The sequence below is a fragment of the Camarhynchus parvulus genome, chromosome 5 (genome assembly GCF_901933205.1).
Source record: "Camarhynchus parvulus chromosome 5, STF_HiC, whole genome shotgun sequence".
Lineage (NCBI taxonomy): Eukaryota > Metazoa > Chordata > Aves > Passeriformes > Thraupidae > Camarhynchus > Camarhynchus parvulus.
In genome coordinates, this window is record NC_044575.1 from 49,122,656 (window position 1) to 49,144,202 (window position 21,547).

The window sequence follows — 21,547 nt, forward strand, 5'->3', positions numbered from 1 at the left end:
ACCAAGAGGCATTTAACTCTCTGAAAATGGGTGGGAAAACAGCAGCAGCAGGGAAGAGGCTGGTCCCATCCTGCAAACCATCCCTGGCAGTTACCCTGATGGAGAAACACAAAAGCCATTCCCATCCCTTTGCTGAGCACAGACATGCACCATGCTACAACTTCAAAAAGAGGTCTGCTCCTCCTTCAGTCAACCCAAGTGTTTCTGGACATAATGGCTGCTGAGAGCCATGATGGTGCCCAAACCTTTCCCACTGTGCCTAATTAAAGCAGTCTTCACTTATGCTGGTGTCTTGTGAAAAGTACTGCCATGCAAAAAGAAGACCCTAATTGTTGGGTCTTCTGTCAGAGCAGCATAAACCATGTCATCAGTGGTGCCTCTTTATAATGAAGCTACTCTCTCCCTTCCAAACTACCAGTACTCCCAAATGTTTAATGAACCAAGGGGGGAAAAAAATGTGGCTATTACTAATGGGAACAACAAGGCACAACAAGGCACAAGAAAGAAGACCTGCAATGAAAAGAAAAAAATCTGTTCAATGAGATAGAACAGAAATGTCCTTCCCTTGCTTTTCCATAAGCTCCCTTTTTACCTCATCTCCCACCTGATACCACCAAAGCCTGTTTGTGCTTTAACAAATATAGATCTGTTGCTATGTGCTGCATTGGTCCTTACCTATATTCTGAAGTCACCTCTCCTAATTCAGCTATCAGTCAGCAAACTCCAAAAGGACAAAAATTCATTCATTCCAATAAACAAATTATAAAATCACCTTCATCCATCTTGTTCCTATATTTTTAAATTTGACTGTGGCCAGAGAATTGCTGGCTGGGAATTACCCTTCCCCCACTCTCACATACACCCTTTAAAAATGCAAAATCCAGCCCTCTATTTCAATATTTCTGATGTCAGTGACCGGTGTCGGCTCTCCCCATACAGTAACTGCTTTAAAGCGCTGCATACAGCACTGCATTAAAAATTAATTACACATGCTATTTTATTGATAGTGCATAATGTAATGAGCACCAGCTGTGCTAAACATCCAAACTCCTTTTTAAGACAGCTATAAAAAAAGAAAGAAACTGCACTTCCAAATGCTTCTCCTGTCAGAGGAGAAAAACAGCAACATCTTGGATGGATTTGAAACAGGATTCTTTGATTTAGCTCTCCATTTGGAGCGTTTGAAGAGTTCAGACTCTCGGGCTCAGTGTAGTGGTATGTGATCGAGTTAACTCTCTCAATGTTGGAACCATTGTCCTTACTGCAGGCAACGTTGCCTTGCATCTTTTCCTACCAAGACTACCAGATTCAGTTCCACCCATTAATATTGCAATTAAGGGCTTTTCTTTTTTGCTGGGATGTCTGGAAATGGCAAGCATCCGCTTTAAAGAACCTTTAAATATCACTATTGTTCCTGCTGGTTCTTAACTTGACATAATTAGGACTTACAAAGTTATAGTGATCAGCCATCTGTCTAGAACAAAGCCACAGCCATGCTCTCAGTGCCAGCGACCCTGCCCCATGCAGCACCCTCGTTTTAGTCACCTCTCTGCAATTTTAAGGTCTCTTTGCTGCCTCTTGGCAAACACACCATTCAGTCAAAAACCAGCCTGTGTTAAATCCACTTATTTTGAGTTTGGATCTGATTTTAATATCTAGTGAGACAGGGAGCAGCCTAGACAGCCGGTCACATATGATTTTAATACTTGGATAGGTGAATGAACACAGAGATTGATAGATAGGTGTAAAGATGGATGTATGCACTCACACTGATGCATTACTCTCTTTAGTGTATACATCTCTCACACATCCCTGCACTCTGTAAGTACTGTCCACAAAGTCAATTCTACTATAGCATGCATTAAATATTTCACTAAAATAAATAAATACACGACTCATAGGGACATCTCTCCTGAATGTTAGCCAGTATTTTATGCAAACCTCTTATTTATGCACCAAAATGAAAAGATACATTTACAAAGGCTCTCAGGGAAACTGTAGATCTTTGTCTGTCCTCTGACACTTATACCAAATTCCTCTTTCTCCTCTCAAAAAAGCATCAGTGCTGAAGAGAAATCAATTTTTTTACATCTTTTTTTTTTCTTTTTTTTTTTGAAACTCCACTCAGCAAAAAATTAAGAGTAGAGTATCAGTCATTTTCCTGGGACATGATGAGTTAGAAGGTTTTTGCTGGATGAGTTTGTATTCTCTGCTCTGATTACTGTTTTGTTTTCCATTGATCCTCCTGTGTTAATAAAACCCAGGCTGGAGTGAACAAAAGCTTGCTTCTTGTTCAAGTAAAAAACGTGCCGAGTGCATACCATATCATTAACATAAAAGTTTTTGAAATAATACTTCTCTGTAGACAGACTGTATTAATTGCATCAAGCCTTTTACAGCAGGGTGGTCTAATCTAGCTCTTCTCATTGGCTGACTCCAGTTATAAAACCAACATAAAATGAATATGGTGATATAAGAGATGGAGAAAAAGTATTCTTTTAAAACCTATGATTTAGTTACAGGGACTGCTTTTATCTTTACTGTCACCTTAACCTCTGCCAAGAAAACACCAGACTAGTTAAATGAAGCAGTAAGTGGAATTTCAGTAGCCAAGTAAATTGATATTAACTTTACAAGATGACTGTGATTTTCAGAATATCCTAATGACTAACACAGCTGATTCCTTGAATTAGCAGGAGCTTGTTCCTCTCTTCCAAGATATGGCCCCATGCCTTACTCTATTTTAGACCTTAAATTTCACAGCCCCGTCCATTAATCACTGCTGTCCATGCCCACTTGCTGTTTTTATACATGCAACTAAGTATCATAATTGCTTTCCACCTCCTTCCATCAGCCTACATGTGGGAAGGAAGCCGTTTCACTGCTTAGATGAATATATGTGTATTGGACAGATTTAATTATCTTTACAGGGGTATATAAAACCCTCATTTGTAGGCCCAGGTCCAAAGAATTTGGACCAGGTATATATCTGAATGCAGGCACAGGGGATTAATTATTCTCTGTGCCATTACAATCCCCTTTGTCTTATGCTGGTTACGATCCTCTTCCTGGGGCTTTTGCACCACAGTATCTTCAAGGCAGGGCCTTTTTTCTTTGGAGAACACACTGTAAAGTGCCATGCACTTCTGTGCTGAGATTTTCAATGCTCATTTCTCGTTAACTTTAATGGGAAATGGGCATCCAAATCTCTTAGGCAGCTTTGACAATTTAAGCCTTAATGTACAATATTAATAAATCAGCATCATAAAAAGAGCCTTATGAAGATGTATTGTGAAAAAATAGCCCGACAAAAAGCATTGCAGTGTATGTGTGCATGCACACAGACATATACTTTTCTTTACATAATTATGTCTCTCAACAATCATTTGCATGTCTCTGTTATGCAAAAAAAAACTGTGTGTGTTTTACAGTTACTCTGAGCAGTTGCAATTCATTGAAATGAAATAAAAAGCCGGCTCAAAAAAAACACCCTAATCTGGCAAGGGGTAAAGCAAAATAAATGTTTTGCCCATCTATATTTTAGATCCAAGCTACATAACCCTGTGAATTTCATTACTCTATTCCAACTTCTAATTAAATAGGCACTAAAAAAATTTGAACAGGAGAATCCAATTCAACAGACAAAAGCTTCTGGGGCAAAATATATAAATAAATAAATAGACTGAGAGAGATTGAACCAGTGGTAGAGATTTTTTTTTTAAATCACATGAAAAAACATGGACCTTTACTTGCAAATTCCTCATCCTGGGGTGCCTTGAACACAAAGAATTGAAGAAAGATGGAGAGGACCACGATCAGTGCTGGCTGAGCAGCGCAGTGGACATCCAAGCAGACCTCCCAGCATCATGTGCTGTGACTGAAACTATCAGCAGCACGTTTTCTAAAGATCACTAACAGCTCTGGATGAGGCAGCGCAACTTCCTCTGTGCATGACTGAACACTACTCAGCATCCCAGACAATCACTCTTATCTAGGTCGGAGATTTCCACATGCAGTTTTCACACATGTGTACCCCAAATCCCACCAGCAGCCAGACATTTAGATTCTCCAACACAAACTGCTGTGAGAGACTCTTGAGGGCCCAGTTTGTGAGTGCCCAGCCAAGATTTTGGAGTTCCTGCAACTTCAAGCCATCAGAGTTGCAGTCTGCTTGAGAACTGCATGGAAAATCTCCAGGTCCTGAATTAAATAAATGCTGAAAAACAGGAAAGGTAAGAAATGATGAAGGATGAGGGGAGGCGGGAACTGCTTATGGCTTTTGTTCAAAGAAGTAACCAATTCCTCAGAAGCAAGAACAGGGCTGACAGAATAAAAGGCTAATCAAGTCAGAGAGACAAGCTGATCTCTAAAGCTGGAGCAAGTGACTGTTGTAAATGTCTATATTTTAAAAAAAGGCACAATGCAGGGATTGTCACTAGATTATTAATCAACACAAAGAACTCACTTTTCTATCATTTCCACAAAACATTTTGGGCGACAGAAAGAACGTACAACCCTTGCCTAGGCTCACATACAGTGAATACTATGGGAGCTAAGAAAGGGTTAAGTAGACATAATCTCCTGTTTCAAGGGAAGAAAATGTTTCTTTCAAGCAGACCTTGACCAACTACTGTCATAAACATGTAGCATGCACTTTGATAAAACCTATTCTCTGAGTGTGGCAGACTGCAGCAGTAATTACAGGAAGCCATGATAACAGGTCTCCCCCTCCACAGAGCTGGCACCGCTCTCTCCCAGCAAACAGGCAATTCCAAAGACTCACAGCACACAACTCCAAAGTGAGAACTCCAAGTACACAAAGTACAAAAGCCTCACCTTCCCCACATTCTTCAATAAGTTATTCCTTCCTTCCTTTTATATTTTTAGGTGTACTTGCTTCCATTCCCGCTAGCTGCTGGAATCAGAAGCAAGAGGGAACTGGGGTACCCAATTCAGTGTTACAAGTATGTGCCTCCCAAAGGCATACATGTGCATACTACACCAGTGAAGACAGAGAAGACAGCAAAACGTGAGACCAGCTCCAGTTTGGTTTACTGGTTCCTGGGAGGAGAGGACACAGGGAAGCTTTCTGACTTTCTGATCCGATGCTCACCATTTGCAAGAGCCTGTCTCAACATTGGTCAGCCTGCTGAGGCTGATGAAGCAGAATTCCATTAAAATTGCATCCTCTGCCATACTGCATGCAGCAGCTTGGATAGAAAATATAACCAGACCCTGGATTTACTGATGGCACCTCACCACACAGCACATCGCTACAAACCCAGAGCCTGTGCACCAGTGCAAGCAGATGGGTGCAGGGTGAGCATCTTCCAGGCAGCAAGGGAGCTCTCTCTGTGTGCCCTGAGCTTCATCCAGGACCTACACAGCGCCCTGCAGAGTGCTCTTAGCCTCCTCCTGAGAACATCTAATCTTCCAAGACCCGAGGTGTCCAAGAAACAAATTTAAATTTCTTGCAAAATTTAAATCTCACTTTATTACATCAATGAGACATGTACAGGATCATTCTCATGAGATACAGCATACTGTAGTCAAGTGGTATCAGTGCTTGTGGAAGGAAAAAGCTAGCACAACAAAGCTTTGCCAGCTTCAGGGGAGAAATGAGGAGCCATTTCCCAAAAGCTTTACTCCTGACAGTCATTGCTGTCTCTCTGAATCCTTTGGTCCTCACGCTTTACTTATCCAGCATCATTTGGGGAACTCCTTATTAAAACTAGATGCACATTATCATGAATGAGGGCTGTGGGATTTGGGCCACCACAGTGAGAGTCCATAAACATTTGTGGATTTTGCTACATCAGCATTTTCTTTTAAACCCTCCCCATTTTCACCTCACCAGCCCAGAGTTCATCATAGACTGAGTCTTGCAACTGATCCATGCTCAGAAACACCCACTGATTTCAAAGAGATCACTGGGTCTGAAATGATGGGGTCTGGTGACAATATGTCCGTGTTCTCTTTGGCTAGCTTGGTGTGCCTTCATTTTCACTTTCCCCTCCTAGTGGTGATAAAAGTCAGGCATCCAAAAGGAATAAAGGAAAAGAAAAACTGATGGGGTAAGAGGCCAGGGATGCATGGTGAGTTACCAAGGAGCATTGTCTCAAAGCAAGGGAGAAAACAGCATGGAGCACATACATCCTGCGTGCACATGGATGCGGAGGAGAGCCTTTAATATGAATGACTGAGGAGGAAGGGCAAAAAAGAAGGAAATAAAAATACCTCAGATGTAAAATGCTATCCAATTAAGCTTAAAATAAACAGCCTAAAGAGATGAAATCTTGATACTGGGCTACCACATTCTGCAAGGAGTCTCAGACATTTGTTCACAACATGGCACAAACGGCCCAGCAGCGGCCGCAGGTGACAACTGAGGGTGGGCAGGCAGGAGGGGAGGGATGAGGAAATGGAGGAAGTCGCATGCCCTTTCCCACTCCCCATCCTCCTCCAGGGTGGAGAGGGAAGGAGGAAGGGAAGTGGCAGGGGGAGGGCAGGTTAGGGCATTTTCTCTGCCTTCCCCATGCGACCCAGCAAAGGCAGCTCTCCCACAGCAAAGACGACATCACTTGGCAGCACTACTGACCTTCAGATAGCAACAAAAAAAAAGTATTTCTATTACCTGACAACTGACAATGACATCCAAATGTGCCTGACGTCTCAGTCTGAATCTCAGTCTGAGTCCCGCCAACTGAGACTGCACGTGCACCACAGCAGGGCAGGCTAAGGCAGGGCGGGAGGGAGGCCAGTGCGCGGAGAGGTGACGTGATCACGGATGTGTGAGGGTGGGAGGAGGCAGCTATGGGAGCCCCCGGCAGGTTTGCAGGCCTGGACGGCCCTGGAGAAAAAACAATAGAAAAAACTGTCAGTCGGATCTAAGTTTGAAGGGACAGAGGAGGCATCAAACAAGCGAAGTGGGGGCTGGCTGCCTAACGCTCAATACGCTTGCTCTGAACCCCTCTCTGGGGCCGGCTGAGGCCGGCGGGCTCATGGGGGGTGGGGGAAGAATAAGAAGAGACCTGAAGGACCTGCAAACCCAGGCTGAGGGCCTGTGTGGGCATGGAGAGGGGTGAAGGTGGGGGATGGCCAGCCCTGGCACGGAGCAGAGCTAGAGACGGTGGACGTCGCCACCAGCGCCTGCTCAGGGACCAAATGAAAAGGGGGATAATTGTTTTATGGCTGTGTTAATGCACTGAGCCGACACAAAACTGGGCAGGCTTTCTGCCGAGCCACTGCTGAAGCGGGCTCCACACACCAGCCCGGACAAAGTGCAGTGACTTAGAGCTCAAATGGCTTCAGTGAGGTGCCAGGAGCCGAGCTCCCAGAAGGAAGCCTTGGCGGCCATGTGCTGCCTTCCCGCTTGAGCTGCGGCCAGTTGTGCATTTTGCATGCCCCGATTATGCAGGCTGATTCCCTACTGAGCCTGCGAGGAAGGGAGCAACCTTTTTCCTGGTAGCTAAAAGATGATATTGTAACCTACAACCTTATTATTTATTTTTAACCCCTCTAGGAATCACCTGCCATTTAAAAGCTGTATTTAAGAGTTTTCTCCTGCTCCACTGGAAGCGCTTGCTCCTCCTGGCACTAGTCCAAACTGAACTCTGTGGCTTTGAAAAACTAAGATACAAGTCTTAAATATCGACATACACCTGCACAAATACACACACACACACACAGAATCATGTAGGAGTCACGTTTTTAGCTGGCACAAATCAGCAGACTTTAAAGGGAAGCTGAGTGAACAGCACCACTTTCCATCCATTGGGAATCCCAACCTCTCCATTTCAAACTATTCCTGCCACTAAGTTATTAACTAAAGGGTAGCTGCTAATCAAGGCCAGTTTCTACATGAAGAAATGTGGTGGAGTAGTCACCATTAAAAAGGTGGCATTTGCCAACAGTTACTGCACAGTGGTAGATCAGAAACCACAGTTTGCCCCTGTATTTAGATTAGGAAATATGTGTGCTAATTGTGGGGTACTTTCTGGCAAATGCTTTCTTATTGAATGGCGGCATCTCTGGCTGTGCATGAGTGTGCACCTTGCAGATAGATGCAAACACCATGGTAGCAAGCAGAAATATTTATCTGTGTTCCCTCCAGTCCTAGAAAAAACATTTCCTAAAGGAACCTACACTGCGGCAGCAAGGAATAATATTTATCCATGCTCCTTCTGACCCTAAACATGCAACATTTTCCAAGGGAGTCTCTCCACCTTGAGAGTCCCTATTCAGAAACCAGGCCTGCATGTTGATCTGACAGCTACACATGTGAGGCAAATGGGGATACTTCATCCTTGGCACAGCATCCAGCGCTCCAGTCTGCAAGGACTGCATTTGATTTTGGCGTTTATCTTAAATGGCTAAGAGACCACCAGTGCAAAACATTTGTGTGAAGCTTTTGCCAAAACCACAAGTGAAGAGTCTAAATTCCCTGTGTAAATACTTGGGCTTCAAGCATCGAGGATAAAAATTTGTGCTGTTTTGTGAGGGCTGGTTTTAAATAGAAGCCATCTCTGTGGCTTGTGGGACAAGGAAGGATTTTTTTTTTTTTTTGGGAGCTCTGTTTTGTAACTCTTTGATCTCTCTGGAAGTACTATACAAGCAGGTATGATAACTGCTATCCAGATCCTACCTACATTGCATTTCTGGCAAGACAGTGTGCTGTGCATGAGGAAACTGATGTTGGACATGGATTTTATGCACCTAGGCACCACTCTACTGCCACTGTAACAGATATGAATAATGTTTGCTTTTTTCATGGAATAAGGAAAGAATAGTACAGGTTCCCTCCAATGACTTAACAATTGTATCCTGTATTCCTAATATAATAAAAATTGTATGCTGTGTTGAGCTGCCTGGGCACTTGTCCTTGCTTAGAAATTCATGAGCTTGAAATGGGGATTTAGAGTAGAATCACAGGGCAGCTACATCTCAAGTTACACTGAGATGTGTCTGTGGTTTCACCACAACTAAGGGCACAGCTCTTGCAGTCACTTGGCCCTCTATATATCATGATGCCTTACTATGGGTTTTGAAAGAGATAATCACACAGAGAAACTACATGAAGTCCAGCAAATGCATCATCTGACTCCACTGCAAGGGGCTTTAATGTGGAGGTCCATGGGCCCCGGCACACAACACTACCCTGAGAGTAACAGCCTCCTCTCTAGCCCTGGTGTGTCCCACATGGCCATTGGCAATGGATTTAATGCATTTTGCACAGCCCTGAGGTGTGCAAGAAGATGCAAAAAGCTCTCACCAAGGAAGGCCCTCCGAGATCTTACTGAGCACGTCTCTAGTGCGGAAAGGGAAGAAAGGTCTCAACTAGGAGATTTGTCACCATCTGGCCAAAGGGATCCTGTAGGAGCCTCCCAACTGTGCTCCTGGGGGCAAAACAGCAATCTCTTTTAACAAGATATCTAACAATTTTACCAGAAAAACTGTATGAACCAGATGCCAGTGAATGGATGGAACTGAAACTGTCATTCAGAAGTTCTTTTTTTTGTCCTCACCCTGGAGAAGAGATGCTCTGGGGAAACCTTCCAGCGTCTGAAGGGGGCTGACAAGGGAGCTTGTAAGGGTCTTTTTACAGGATATGTGATTATAGGACAAGGGACAATGGAATTAAACTCACAGAGATAGGTGCAGAATAGGTTTAAGAGAGAAATTCTGTACTGTGAGGGTGGTGAGAGACTGGAACAAATTGCCCAGAGAACTGTGCTCAAGACCAGGTTGGATGGGTCTTTGAGGTGTTTCTGACCATGGCAGGCGCATCTGTTCTAACCCAAAGTATTCTATGATTCTATGATTTGATGTTGTCCAGGACAGATGTAAATTTGAGGAAATCTAAAAATTGCTAACCTGGCATCACAAAAGAATGGATTGATAAGGGAGAAGAAGAGTGGACCAAGAGAGACTCTGGCAGATGATCAGGGATTACCACCAGCACTCCCAAGTCCACCACTAAGAGACAAATATTGTGCAGTTGCCAGACCAGGAGATTTAAGTCTGCCCCAACAAGCAAAGTCAAATCAGGTGATTTCTCCTCTCCTTTACTACCACTTCAAGGTTTACTTCTTTGTTACTAATCAGGACAGTCCTACAGAATCAGTTCAAGTGGAAAATCATGAAGGTGGAAATCATATCCAGTGGCCTCAAGAAAAGGCAGGGAGAAAAGGAGGGGTCCACCATTAGGTATATGATCCCTCTTCAAAAATATAGAAAAAATAACACTTGTGTTCAAAAATACTCAGCTTGTATTTGCTGGGAACATGTTCCCATTTCATCTCTTCATCTCCTCTCTGTGGGATCATAGGTGTATTTTTTATTCCACAAAGGGTCTATTTAAAGCTGAAAATGAAGATGGGTCTATTTAAAGATGAAATGAAGTAACAACTTAACTGTTACAGGTAGCGGACAAACACAAAATGAACAAAGATAAAAAGAGAGATGGACAGATTAGATGATAGATAGACAGATAGATAGATAGATAGATAGATAGAATCTTAAGGTGGTGCAGAGAGTTTTTTGCTCAGCCCACACAGCAAGAGGCAAGGGAGCAGAGCTGATCTCTGGAATTCTACATCCAATCGACCACATCACATTTTCAAAGAGAAAACACACCTGCAAGCCCCTGACTGCCACAAAGGGCATAGCCACAATCAGCAGTAAAGGGAAAGCAAACCACAAGAACTGCAGTGCAATCTTAGAGGCAAATATCCCATCTGGATGGGGAGAGCAGGCACACACATGCAGCATTGTGTTGCCTGGACATCCCTGACACGATGTGTGAGGCTCGATTTTCATCTTGGGTCAGCACTGGGAAATCACTCACCTGCACTGCAGATCTCAATTATATATTCTGCATTCATTCTGCACAGAGAGTTTTGCACATAGCATGAGTGTGAAACACGCACAGGGACTGTCACCATGTAAATAAAACATCTGCATTGCTGATGGTAAAGGAAGATTTTGTTCTCGTGCATTAAACAGGTTCAGCATTTCCTCAGAACCTGTACATGACAATAGCTCACAGGTGATGTTGACTCCGATGCACCACTAAGGATAATTTTCTTTTTTCTCCCTGCTATTTTTAAACTTGCAAGGAAGAAAATAAGGTAAATTGGACATGACCCCAGATGGAAAATGGAAAAGCCTAGATGAACCTGACAAAAGCCACAATCAAGGCATAAATTGCATCCTTTTGTTGCCCCTCTCCCAGAGCCTAGACATGTCTGGCCATATGATATGGTGTATGTAAAACACCACGCTCCTCTGGCACATCTGCAGTAAAGTCCCTGAGCAAAATACAAAGAAGGAGCCAAAGCAGCATTCATAATGTCCTACCTCATCATGGCTTAGACCAGGGGAAGCAATCTTAAATTTAGAGACCTGGCTTTACATCTCACGTCACATGTAACTGCAGCCACACGTAGCTGGTGTGTGCCAGGGGGGCTGTGTGGGTGCCTGGGTGTGTGTCCATGTTCAGGCAGACAGACAGGTGCACAGGCAGACGTGTGAGCTGCTTAACAGGGCACAAACCAAGTTTTTCTACGTTTCTCTGTGCCTGTCTGGTGATAGAAAATCCAATCAATAGCTGGTTAGAGAATAAAGCTCTGCTCCATTATTAAAAAATTCTCATTCAATAAAAAGAAAAACATCTGTTCAAACAGTGTACAGCTACAAATTTGGAGTGCAGGCTGAAGCATCATCCCTGCCCTGTGCCCATCATGTTCAGGGAAAATACTGCAGATGTTTTGAGGGGAGTTTTACATGAACCATTGCAGCAGGTTTCCAAAAATGATAGACAAATCTATCCACTGATCTTTCCAACAGATTTTTTTTTCCAAGCTTTTTCTAAAACAAGTTGTTCTACGTGCATCACACCCTCTCCTGTGGACTGTTCCCACCTGATAGTATTGTCTCTCTGCCATGTCTCTTTTTGCAGACACCAAGAGGGTTGGGAAGCAAATACACACAAGCACACACACATACACACACACAGACACACTTCCAAACACACACAAGCACAAACACTTCCAACAGCAACCAGCAGAGCAATGCCCCCTGCGAGGGGCAGATACACACAGCATCTCCCAGGAAAGCAGAATGACTCCCTGGTGTGCAGACACACAACTGCACACACTCACACCCAGAGTCCAGCACTCAGCCAGACACATCTGCACACCAGCCTTCACCTGTACCCCCCCACACACACAGCCCTTTGGGAGAGGTTTCCCCACACTGATTGTGATGCTTAGACTGAAACTTTGCTCAAGCTGGAAATGCAAAAGTTGCACCAGGTAGAGAAGAAGGAGAGCAAGGAAGAGATTTCTTGTTGTATTTTGCTCAGGGATTTTTTCATTTTGGCAGACCAGGATTCCCTGTGAATTGATACATTTCTTTCTCCCAAGAATTTCAAATGATAATGCATAAATGAGTCATAGATCAAGAACACGACGTGGTGAGCAAGGAGGAGAAAGAGTGTGAGTGAGGGGCACTGGCACAGAAATTTGACAGTACCCCAACTCCCCCCCTTCCTCCCCCCATGCCAAGACATTAATTCTCACAAGTCGGAGAAAATTACTATGCATGAATGCAAAAAGCATGATCAGGAGTAATTAACATGGCTTCATATGCAAATTTTATTAATGCAGAAGTACAAAGTCATTATGCAAATGAAACTTACGTCAACTCTCTTGACAAATATTCATTTCTAAAGCTCAAGTTTCTCCCTTCTAATTTTTTTTTCTTGATTTTTGGTGAAAAACCAAAAAAAAAAAAAAGTGATGAGGACTGCTTGACAAGTTTGCAAAGTTGTTTTTCAACCGGAGAAATTTTATTCTTGCATTGTTGATATATTTTTTTTTGTTGTTGTTGTTGGCAGGTACACGACAGCTCATGGAGGAGAGCGGGAGGATGGGGGACGCGGGCTACCAGCAGCAGGCAGCCAATCAAAACGCCAGCGGCTGTAATGAGCGCGATTGATGACTGTTTGGCTTTACTGCAGGGTAATGAACTAGAATCCAGTCTGAGGAGGGAAAAAATATGAATATTCATGAAGCTGTGCTCCTGCCTTTGATGATTAAAGAAATTTTTAATATTCAAATAAGCGCTTGCCAAGTGATTAACAAAGAACAAGCACGCAGGAATATGGAAATGGAGCTGTGGAAGATTTGGGAGTCACAGTCTGTGCAGAAAAGACAGCACAAAATTTCATAAACAAGATAGGCAGATAACCTAATTCAAATCTGAGCAAATAAAGGGGGGAAAAATCACCTTCTTTTTCATCAGTTTGGATATTGTATCAGTCACTTTGTTTTAGAGTGCAAAGGAGAATTAAATCAACCAATGCAATAAGACAGGGGGAAATACCCAAACCCTGAGAAACACAACCCATCAATTGCAAAGTAAGAATCCTGGGTCAGAAACCAATAGGAAAATGATGGCAAAGGCCACTCTCTGCTGTGGGCTATTGCTTTTCCAAAGCAGGACCCTGCCTGATGCTGAGAGCCTCCTGGCTGCTGAGAATCGCCAACTTGTTGTATACAACAGGCAGGAGTCAAAAGTATCCTGAAATCACCAAGACCAGTCCCTGCTGTTAAATCCCTTTCCTTGGATAAAGGGCACACTGCAGGGCTTGACTGCTGTCTGGGAGAGGAGGGAGTGCAACAGAAGCAAGAAATATTATTGCCAGGGAAAAGAAAGCAAGAAAAAAAAACTGAAAAGGAGGATGCAAGGAGGTCTCAGCTGCCCACCCCGGTAATCAGTTGGTAAAAAATGTGTTTTCCATGTCTGAGCCAGAAAGGTCCTCCACTTCCCACAGATTTCTGAACAAGGATACAAAAATTCAGGCACATTATAAAATGTCTGATAAGTTCAGGCTCTCACAGTTTAATAGCTTCACTAAGGATTCACACTGAAGCAGATAGTAACAATATTAGCTGCTAAAATGACTTTGCAGTTAAAATACATCTAATTAGCAGCCAGCTAATTTTTTTTTCTTTGAAAAACAGTTAACTTCAGAGCTATATTATACCAGAATGAAATGTGGCTGAGGTCTTTCTATTACTCAAAAGCCAGAGTAAGGATATCTTCAAAGTCTTAGGGCACTGGAAAATCAACTCACCTTTTTGTTATTAGATCCTGGGGTTTCACAGGCCTGTTTGCCTTTTCTGCAGACCTTTAAAAACTCTGGTTAATTATTTCTTATTTAAAAATCTAAAGAAAGCATAAGCTATGTACCATTTAATAATTAACTGCTGTTTTCAGAATGTAAAATTTCAACTGTACTTAAAATAAAAATAATAACAGTAGCAGCATGAGGACAATGCTACAAAATGCAAAAAATGGCCATGATAAGAACCTTCAAAGTTGTCATGAAAACACATTATGTAGCTAATGGAATTTTTCCCTCTATATTTGCTTCATTTTTGGAAATGCAAAATTATTCACTATTGATGTATCGCAGAAAAGAACTGAAAAAAAAAAGGAAAGAAGGAGAGAAAAAAAAAAAAGAAATCCCTAAATGTAAGTAAAGATAAGGTTAAACACCATGCCGAGGTATTGCTGGGAGTCTTTGCTCTGAATAATGCCAAGACCTTTCGAAGATGTCTGTTGTCTCTGAGTGCGCGTGGGCGGGTGAAGTGTGATATTACATAACTCACACGCGGCAGCGGCTCTGCACAACCGTACTGATTAAAACGCCCGGCTGTGAAACTCAGATCTCCATTTCCTGGGCTGTTTGTAGCTCGTGTCAGACCTCTGAACACCGAAAATGTTATCCTTTGTCTGCAAGATTCCTTGGCTTTGTTTTAATCAGTGCATTTTCTTTTTTAATGACAGAGGAGCAACTACCAGCTCCTACAGTTGGTTGCTTTGAAGCGCTTCTTAAATGGCCATTAAATTCTACCATACAAATGTGAATACTTAATATTTATTCCATATTTTCATTATTTCTTTAAAAGTACCCCATTTACATGTTTCTGGAGAATAATGGTACTTCTGCAGGGCAGGTGAACACACATTTCTACATATGGAGTCAATAGGGAAAAGCATTAAGAGTCCATATTGTAAAAATCAGCCCCTAAATTTAAGTGGTTTGAATTGAGCATGCAGCTGTGGTTGCCTGTCAGTAGTTAGATGCTGTAATAATAATAACAACAACAATAATAACAATAATAATAATAATAATCTTTTCATTTCTCTAGTGCCTTCCATGCAAAGATCTGGAAGTACTTTACGAAGATAAATAAACTGAGTTTGGAACACCCCATGTGGTTAATAAATATCCCAACATATCTAAAGAGCATGCAATTCCTCTCACTGTGTAAAAATCCACATTCTGTCATCCACGTATTTGCATATGACATTTTGGAGACTTGGACACCAAGGGCAGTCTGGGGAGAATTTTACTTACCTTGAGACCATGTGAATTCACAGAAGTAGCCCACACTATGCCAGCAGGACTGTTTTGCCAAATCCACTCTTTTAGAAAACAGGGGGGATTGTCAGTGACCCCACTCAGGGGCCAGGGTGAGTGGTCCCCAGGGGTATCCAGGTACCACGTGGCAGCATCCCTCTGAGCCAGGTCTCCACAGGGGCTCCTGCAGGACCACCTGTACCCTCCTCCCACCTGATGCTCATCTAAGCTTGTTCCTCACCCCTTGTATGTGCTATGAACCATGAAAAGAGAAAAAACTGAAACATCTTGGCTCACCCCCAATTGAACACACAAGAAAAAGAACTCTCGCCTACCCCAAGGCTGCTTTCATCACCTCCTCCTGCTGTGTCCTGTGCCCACCCCACCAACACAAGCCTTTGCCCCAGGAGGACTGTATCCCTTTGTGATGAGAGCAACTGGGTGCAAGAGCAAGAGAAAGCAGGGCAGGATATGGCCTAAAAACATCTTAAGGCATGAGTAAATATGACACGAGGACAATAGATGAGCTGAAAATATAACACAGGAAACCAGGGAGTTTCCTCATCTCAGGAGAGTGGTCTTGCAGACCACTGGGCTAGGAAGAAGGCTGGGACGCACACCCCAGGGCATGAGCCACACAGGGTATGGCACATTCTCTCCTGGAGCTCAGCTTCCCTTCTGACCTTTCCACTGACTCTCTGTCTGGTTTGTTCAGCCCCAAGATGCTCTCAAGCAGAGCCCAGCTCTCACTCTGGGAATGTCGAGTGTCTAACACAAGGGTGGCCTGATCTGAGTTCCAATGTCCAGAAGCTACCACAATAAACTAACAAATAATAATAATCACCCTGATTTGTGGAGGGTTGGGGGTTTATTTTGGTATTTTTTCCCCCAAAAGGCATAAAGGGTAGACAATAAACAGTTCATCAATTTTCCCAATTTTTTTGCCCAACTCCTGTAATTAAGTCCTGGGGAGTTTTCAGTGGTTGTAAAAATCCTTGTGGGTACTAAAAATTTTAGGTCTGATTATATCATGAATATTTCTATTTACCGGCAAATATTTCTGATGTAATTGAAACATATAACTATCCCAACAGACAACTGTAGCAATTTGACAGGCCCTGAAATTAATAAAGTACCTCAGTGGATGGAAAGGGCTGCTTCCAAAGGGCAAAATAATATATATACATGCAGCTAGAGCAAGAAACGCCCCTACAAATAATCAGAGGGCTTGACCACAAGAGGATGGTCAAGAGGTTAAAATGAAGGAATTGAAGTGGCCAGGGAAGAGACACAGATAAGCAAGAGTCATTAACACTAGTGGACTTCTCTGCCTGGGCCTTTTGGAGCGGAGTCCCACACACTGGCAGATGCTGCATTGCAAACATGCATCCTCAGGGTGGATATGGCCTCTGGAAAAGAGAACAGCAGGATCTGCTGCTTGGCTAAGTATCTCTGCCTTGCTCTGAAGTTTGCCTTCTACTAGTAGTTTTAAATTTTGTCCCTAATTTTTTTCCCTATCACAATAAAAAATAATCTCAATTTTTAAAAACTTGGAGGAATTAGGCAAAATGAGGCTTTAGCAGCTCTTCAGCTGTTTGGCAGCAAAATCAATTCCTGGAATGGGAGGGAACTGAGGGAAAAAGAAGCAGATGAAGTCACTCTGCCCCTCTGTGCCTCAGTCTCCCCATCTGTGAAAATCGGCTAATGACATCCACCTGATTTAGTTAAATGTCCTGGAAACTAAAAAGACTCTGTAACAGCAATATATTAAGCAGCAGCACTGTTAACTGCTTCACTGCTGGAAATGCAAAGGAGAGCCATCAGGTGATGCCATGTCCCTGCACAGCACAGATGGACAAACTTAATATACAGAAACAATTAGCTTTGGGGGAGAATCACAGCTTCTGTTTTTTTGGCTCACACCTTGCCAAAAGCAATGTAAGTGTAGACACTGTAAGTGCTGAATTTCAATGTGAAAAATAGTCTACCTGCCTAGTGTGAATGCATACACCAGACTTAAAGTAATATAACTTAAAATAAGTGGGGGAAGGGAGGGGCATTAACAGGCACATTCATGATTTTCAAATTTTTCCTTGGGCATGGAGCACTTTCACACTTAGAAAAGAAATTCACTAACACCAAGCAAACTTGAAAAAGCAAAACAGAGCGAGCGACTGGGGAGGGAGGGAGAGAGGGAGGGAGCAGCAGAGATTTTTAAAATGAGGGTTCCCATTGAGTTTTGGATCTCTCAAGTGAAAACTACTCCAGCTATGTGTGTACAAGTAGACCCAAGACTGATAACTGAATCTATCAAATTAAATGAGCAGAGCAATCATCTGGAGAAGGTAAAACAATTCACCAAATGAGAATGACACTGAGGATATAAAGGTGCAGTCTTCAATCCGCTGGACACCAGCACAATTATGCAAATAATGCTCTGTGAATGGAAAAAAAGGCTAGGAAATTAACCAGCTTTTAAATAATGAGAGAAAGCAGATAAATAAACTAGTAACCAGGAACTCAGTTCAAACTATAATGTAAGCCAAAAAAAAGAAAGAGTGAACCAGCATTGCATTTGCACAAGGAAGCATGCTGGAAACTTGTGCCCAATCCCTCTGCTTAATAGAACAATGAAGTTTTACCCAAAGACTTGGATCCAAACAGAATTTGGCCAGTCACAAGCACTAATTAGACAGGATAACCAAACCCTGCACCAGGAGAGGTAAAACACAAGTGCAGTATAATAAGAACCCTGTAATCCTTTCACTCTGACACAAAACTAAAAGCAAAGTATAAGAAGCCAAGAACCATTCCACATAAAGAATTTTTTTCTGAGGTATTTATTTTCTGGACCAGAGTTCCCCGTAACTCTCAATTTACCTATTATTTGTACAGAACAGCATCTTTCTCCATAACATAAAAGCACAGGACACAAAAAGGCTTTTTGTTATCAAGTCTGCTTGAAACAGAAGCTGAATACACTTACCTAGGAAAGTGTATTCAAAAAAATGACATAAAAAACCAGACGTACTGTACAAGCAAGGTGAGGCAAGAGAATTCCTTCAAAAATCCACAGTTAGGATGAGGAAGCAATATTAAATTCATACCTATCACCCCAGTAAAATAAGGTTGAGTGGGCTTGTTTTGTTTCTGATGAAAATGTCAATATTCTCCAATGACAGCTTATTGCTTTATATCACAGTCTAACCAAATCTTTCTATAACCTCCTGCATTACGAGCAAAATCTCTGAAATGTCACCAACTAAAAAACTGAACCAGTCTGTAATTAGTTTCAACAAAGTCATCCTTTTAACTCTAATTTTCTAGATGTAGATGGTATTTCCATAGTAAGCATTATGAACCTTCCTTAAGGACAAGTGGAATCAAATTGTAAAATCATAAGCAGCGATCTAGTAGTTCTTCCTCGAAGCAAGCCCTTTATTTGCTTGTAATAAATTCAAATCCAGTCTTCAGTCTCTTAATAGGTGATCAGAGAAAATATGCATGCACACCTAAACTGCCACAACAAACCTTATTTTTTAAATAACACTTCAATAGTTAATATAATAAAGATTGTTGTAACCCGTTAGCGCTGGTATCATTATTCCTTATGATTCAATATTCTAATGACTGGCTGTAACAGAGGTTTATGTTCTGCAGAGGTTTATACCACTATTTAATGTAATTAAGCAAACTGGCAGCCAGTGCCTCTATGGAAATATCATTTCTATCACAGAGTATTCCCACCAGAAATTCAGAGGGATCATAACATACAAACTTTGATTCTGTTTATTTTTTCCCCTGTTCTGAAACTGATCTGGCATTTCTTGGACTTAGTACTAAGTGGAAGAAGGAATTAATTTGGCTTCTGTAGACATGTTATTATTGACAATACTAATAATCTATGACAAATGGGCCATCCCCGCTCCTCTCTTTCAGCAGGCATTGCAGCCTGCAGCATCACTTTGCAAAACCCCAGAGCTGGACTCTCCTCGTGCAGGGAGCCCTGTGAGTGTACCAGCAATGGGGTTTTAAGTAAGCCATTAAAATGCTAATATTCAGCACGGGCCAGATCCCTGTTACCACTGAAAGCAGAACTAAAGCTTCTCTGGAGACAGGATAAGGCCCTTCCAATGTGATCAAAGAGTAAATACATGCAAAGCTCTGATGGGAAAAAGGATCTTTTTTCTAATTTTAAAACTAAACAGGGAGAGTCCACCAGGCTCATAATCCATGTTACAGTCACATCTGGGATCACTGACATCTGGGATAACAGCCGTGAGGAAGATGGGTCCAGGCTAAAAAGTTGCCACCTGGGGTCAAAGAGGAGCACTTAACACACAGGATTCTGTGAAAATTGACTTATTTATCTTTTGGGCTACACTCCCGTCCACTCTACACAGCTCTGCTGATGACAGCAAATATGCCACACTATATATATTTGTTTTATATAGGTACATATGTATAGATATATACATGCACTGTGTGTTGCTTTGTCACATTTGCATTTACCCCATCTTGCAAAGGAAGCTCAACCCATCACTCAAGCAGGAGGTTTATAAGGTCATCCAAGAATGCAGGGTCAGGAGCAGATTCAGACCAAAAACGAGAGTTCACCCTTTGCCTGCAACGGCAGAGCCAATTTTGTTAAATAAAGGCTTAGTTACCTCTCCTTCCCAGCTGTAAAGCTCTCTGTAGAGGGAAGGGGGAAAAAAAAAAGCCAGAAAAATTTTGAAAGAAAACCCACTCCTATTTGAGGGGGGGGGATGGGACTTGGAATGATAATAGAAAAGGGAAAATGTATGGTTCCTATTATTACTATCTCCAACACTTTCACCTCCACGTACATCTTAAAGGGCTTCTGGAACAGAAGTTCAACTTTCCTTAATCTGGGCTCTTAACTGCCAGGATCTGGTTAGATTTTCTCCTTTTCCAGATTTTCATACTGCTATTATATATTCTAATGGGGAGTGGGGGGAGGAAGAGTGGGAATCTCAGTGTCACTCTAAGGAAGAAGTCACTGGGTTTTGTGATCCAGCAGCTTCCTTGGCAGAGGGAACTGCTGGTTGGCATAATCCACTCGTTTGACAAAACTACTATTTCTGGGCACAGGCTCAAAAACAGGTAGGAAGCAAATGCTGAGAAATAAGGAAGTAAAAACAGCCAACAGATTTTTCACTACCAAGAACGCCAAGAGTAAACATGATTTATTTAGCTGTGTTTAACATGTCTCTTCTGCACTAGACTGCAGAAATCTGCTTGCATTTAGAGCAGGAGGAGGAGGAGGAGGAAGGGGGGAGGGGATGAAAAGGGAATCCATTACGGCGCTCCGCTGGTACTTTCTGAATTGTTCAGTCACACAGTTTTATGGAGTACAAGTATTTTCTAGCCCAAAATATATTCATGTGTCAGAAGAAAGCAGCACTAATCTGCTGTTAATTAACAAGCTGCTGCTAACAAAAGATGAAGGACCCAATTCATACAAACAATATTTACGTGGGTGTCGCATGATTTTGTCACAGATCTTTTCTCTTTTCCCCCCCCCCAGTTTCCCCCCTGCCTCTTCCTCAGCACCCAGTTGCAGGGATACAGAACAGAGGAAGAACAGAGGAGTGCCAGCTCCTCTTGGAACCAACACCCAGAGTGGAGGTGAGGGTACAAGCCGTGTCCCAGCGCAGCCAAACTCAGACAAGGTCTCACCTGAGCCACCCAGCTCTGGGGTTCACGCCTATCCACACGGGGAAGGGATCCTTCATTTATGAGGGAGAGGTCATCTCCTGGCACTGTGCCCACAGTGGCAATGCTGCTGAGGCTCCAGAAAGTGGCATGAAGCCTCCCATCCTCATCCATCCTCGCCAACCAGTGCAGGCTGTGAGAGGGGATGGGAACACCACTGCCCTCCCCAGTGCCTGGCCTGTGATTTCATTTTTGTTTAATCTTTGCCAAGGAGTTTGGGGATGGGGAGAGCACACTAACAGCACAGAGGCTCAAAGGGATTAGGGCTTGTTCAAAAATACCCATGCACACACAAATGGGTAGGGCTGTGAGCAGTGAACCAGAGGGCAGCTCTCCCAGCCACAGCTCTGCTGACCTTCCACACTCCCCTCTAGAATT

The 21,547-nt window shown here is 42.7% G+C and overlaps 1 protein-coding gene across 5 annotated transcripts in view; it reads right to left on the reverse strand.

Moving 5' to 3' along the window:
* Positions 1-21,547, reverse strand: part of BCL11B (BAF chromatin remodeling complex subunit BCL11B) — a 92,512-nt gene that overhangs the window by 42,459 nt on the left and 28,506 nt on the right. For 3 of the 5 annotated variants that reach the window (XM_030949520.1, XM_030949522.1, XM_030949521.1), the window contains exon 3: positions 6,635-6,850. The exons of the other annotated variants lie outside the window; for them this stretch is intronic. In XM_030949520.1, coding sequence (XP_030805380.1) covers positions 6,635-6,850 — 216 coding nt within the window. The remainder of the gene's footprint in view (positions 1-6,634; positions 6,851-21,547) is intronic. 5 annotated transcript variants of the gene reach the window in all.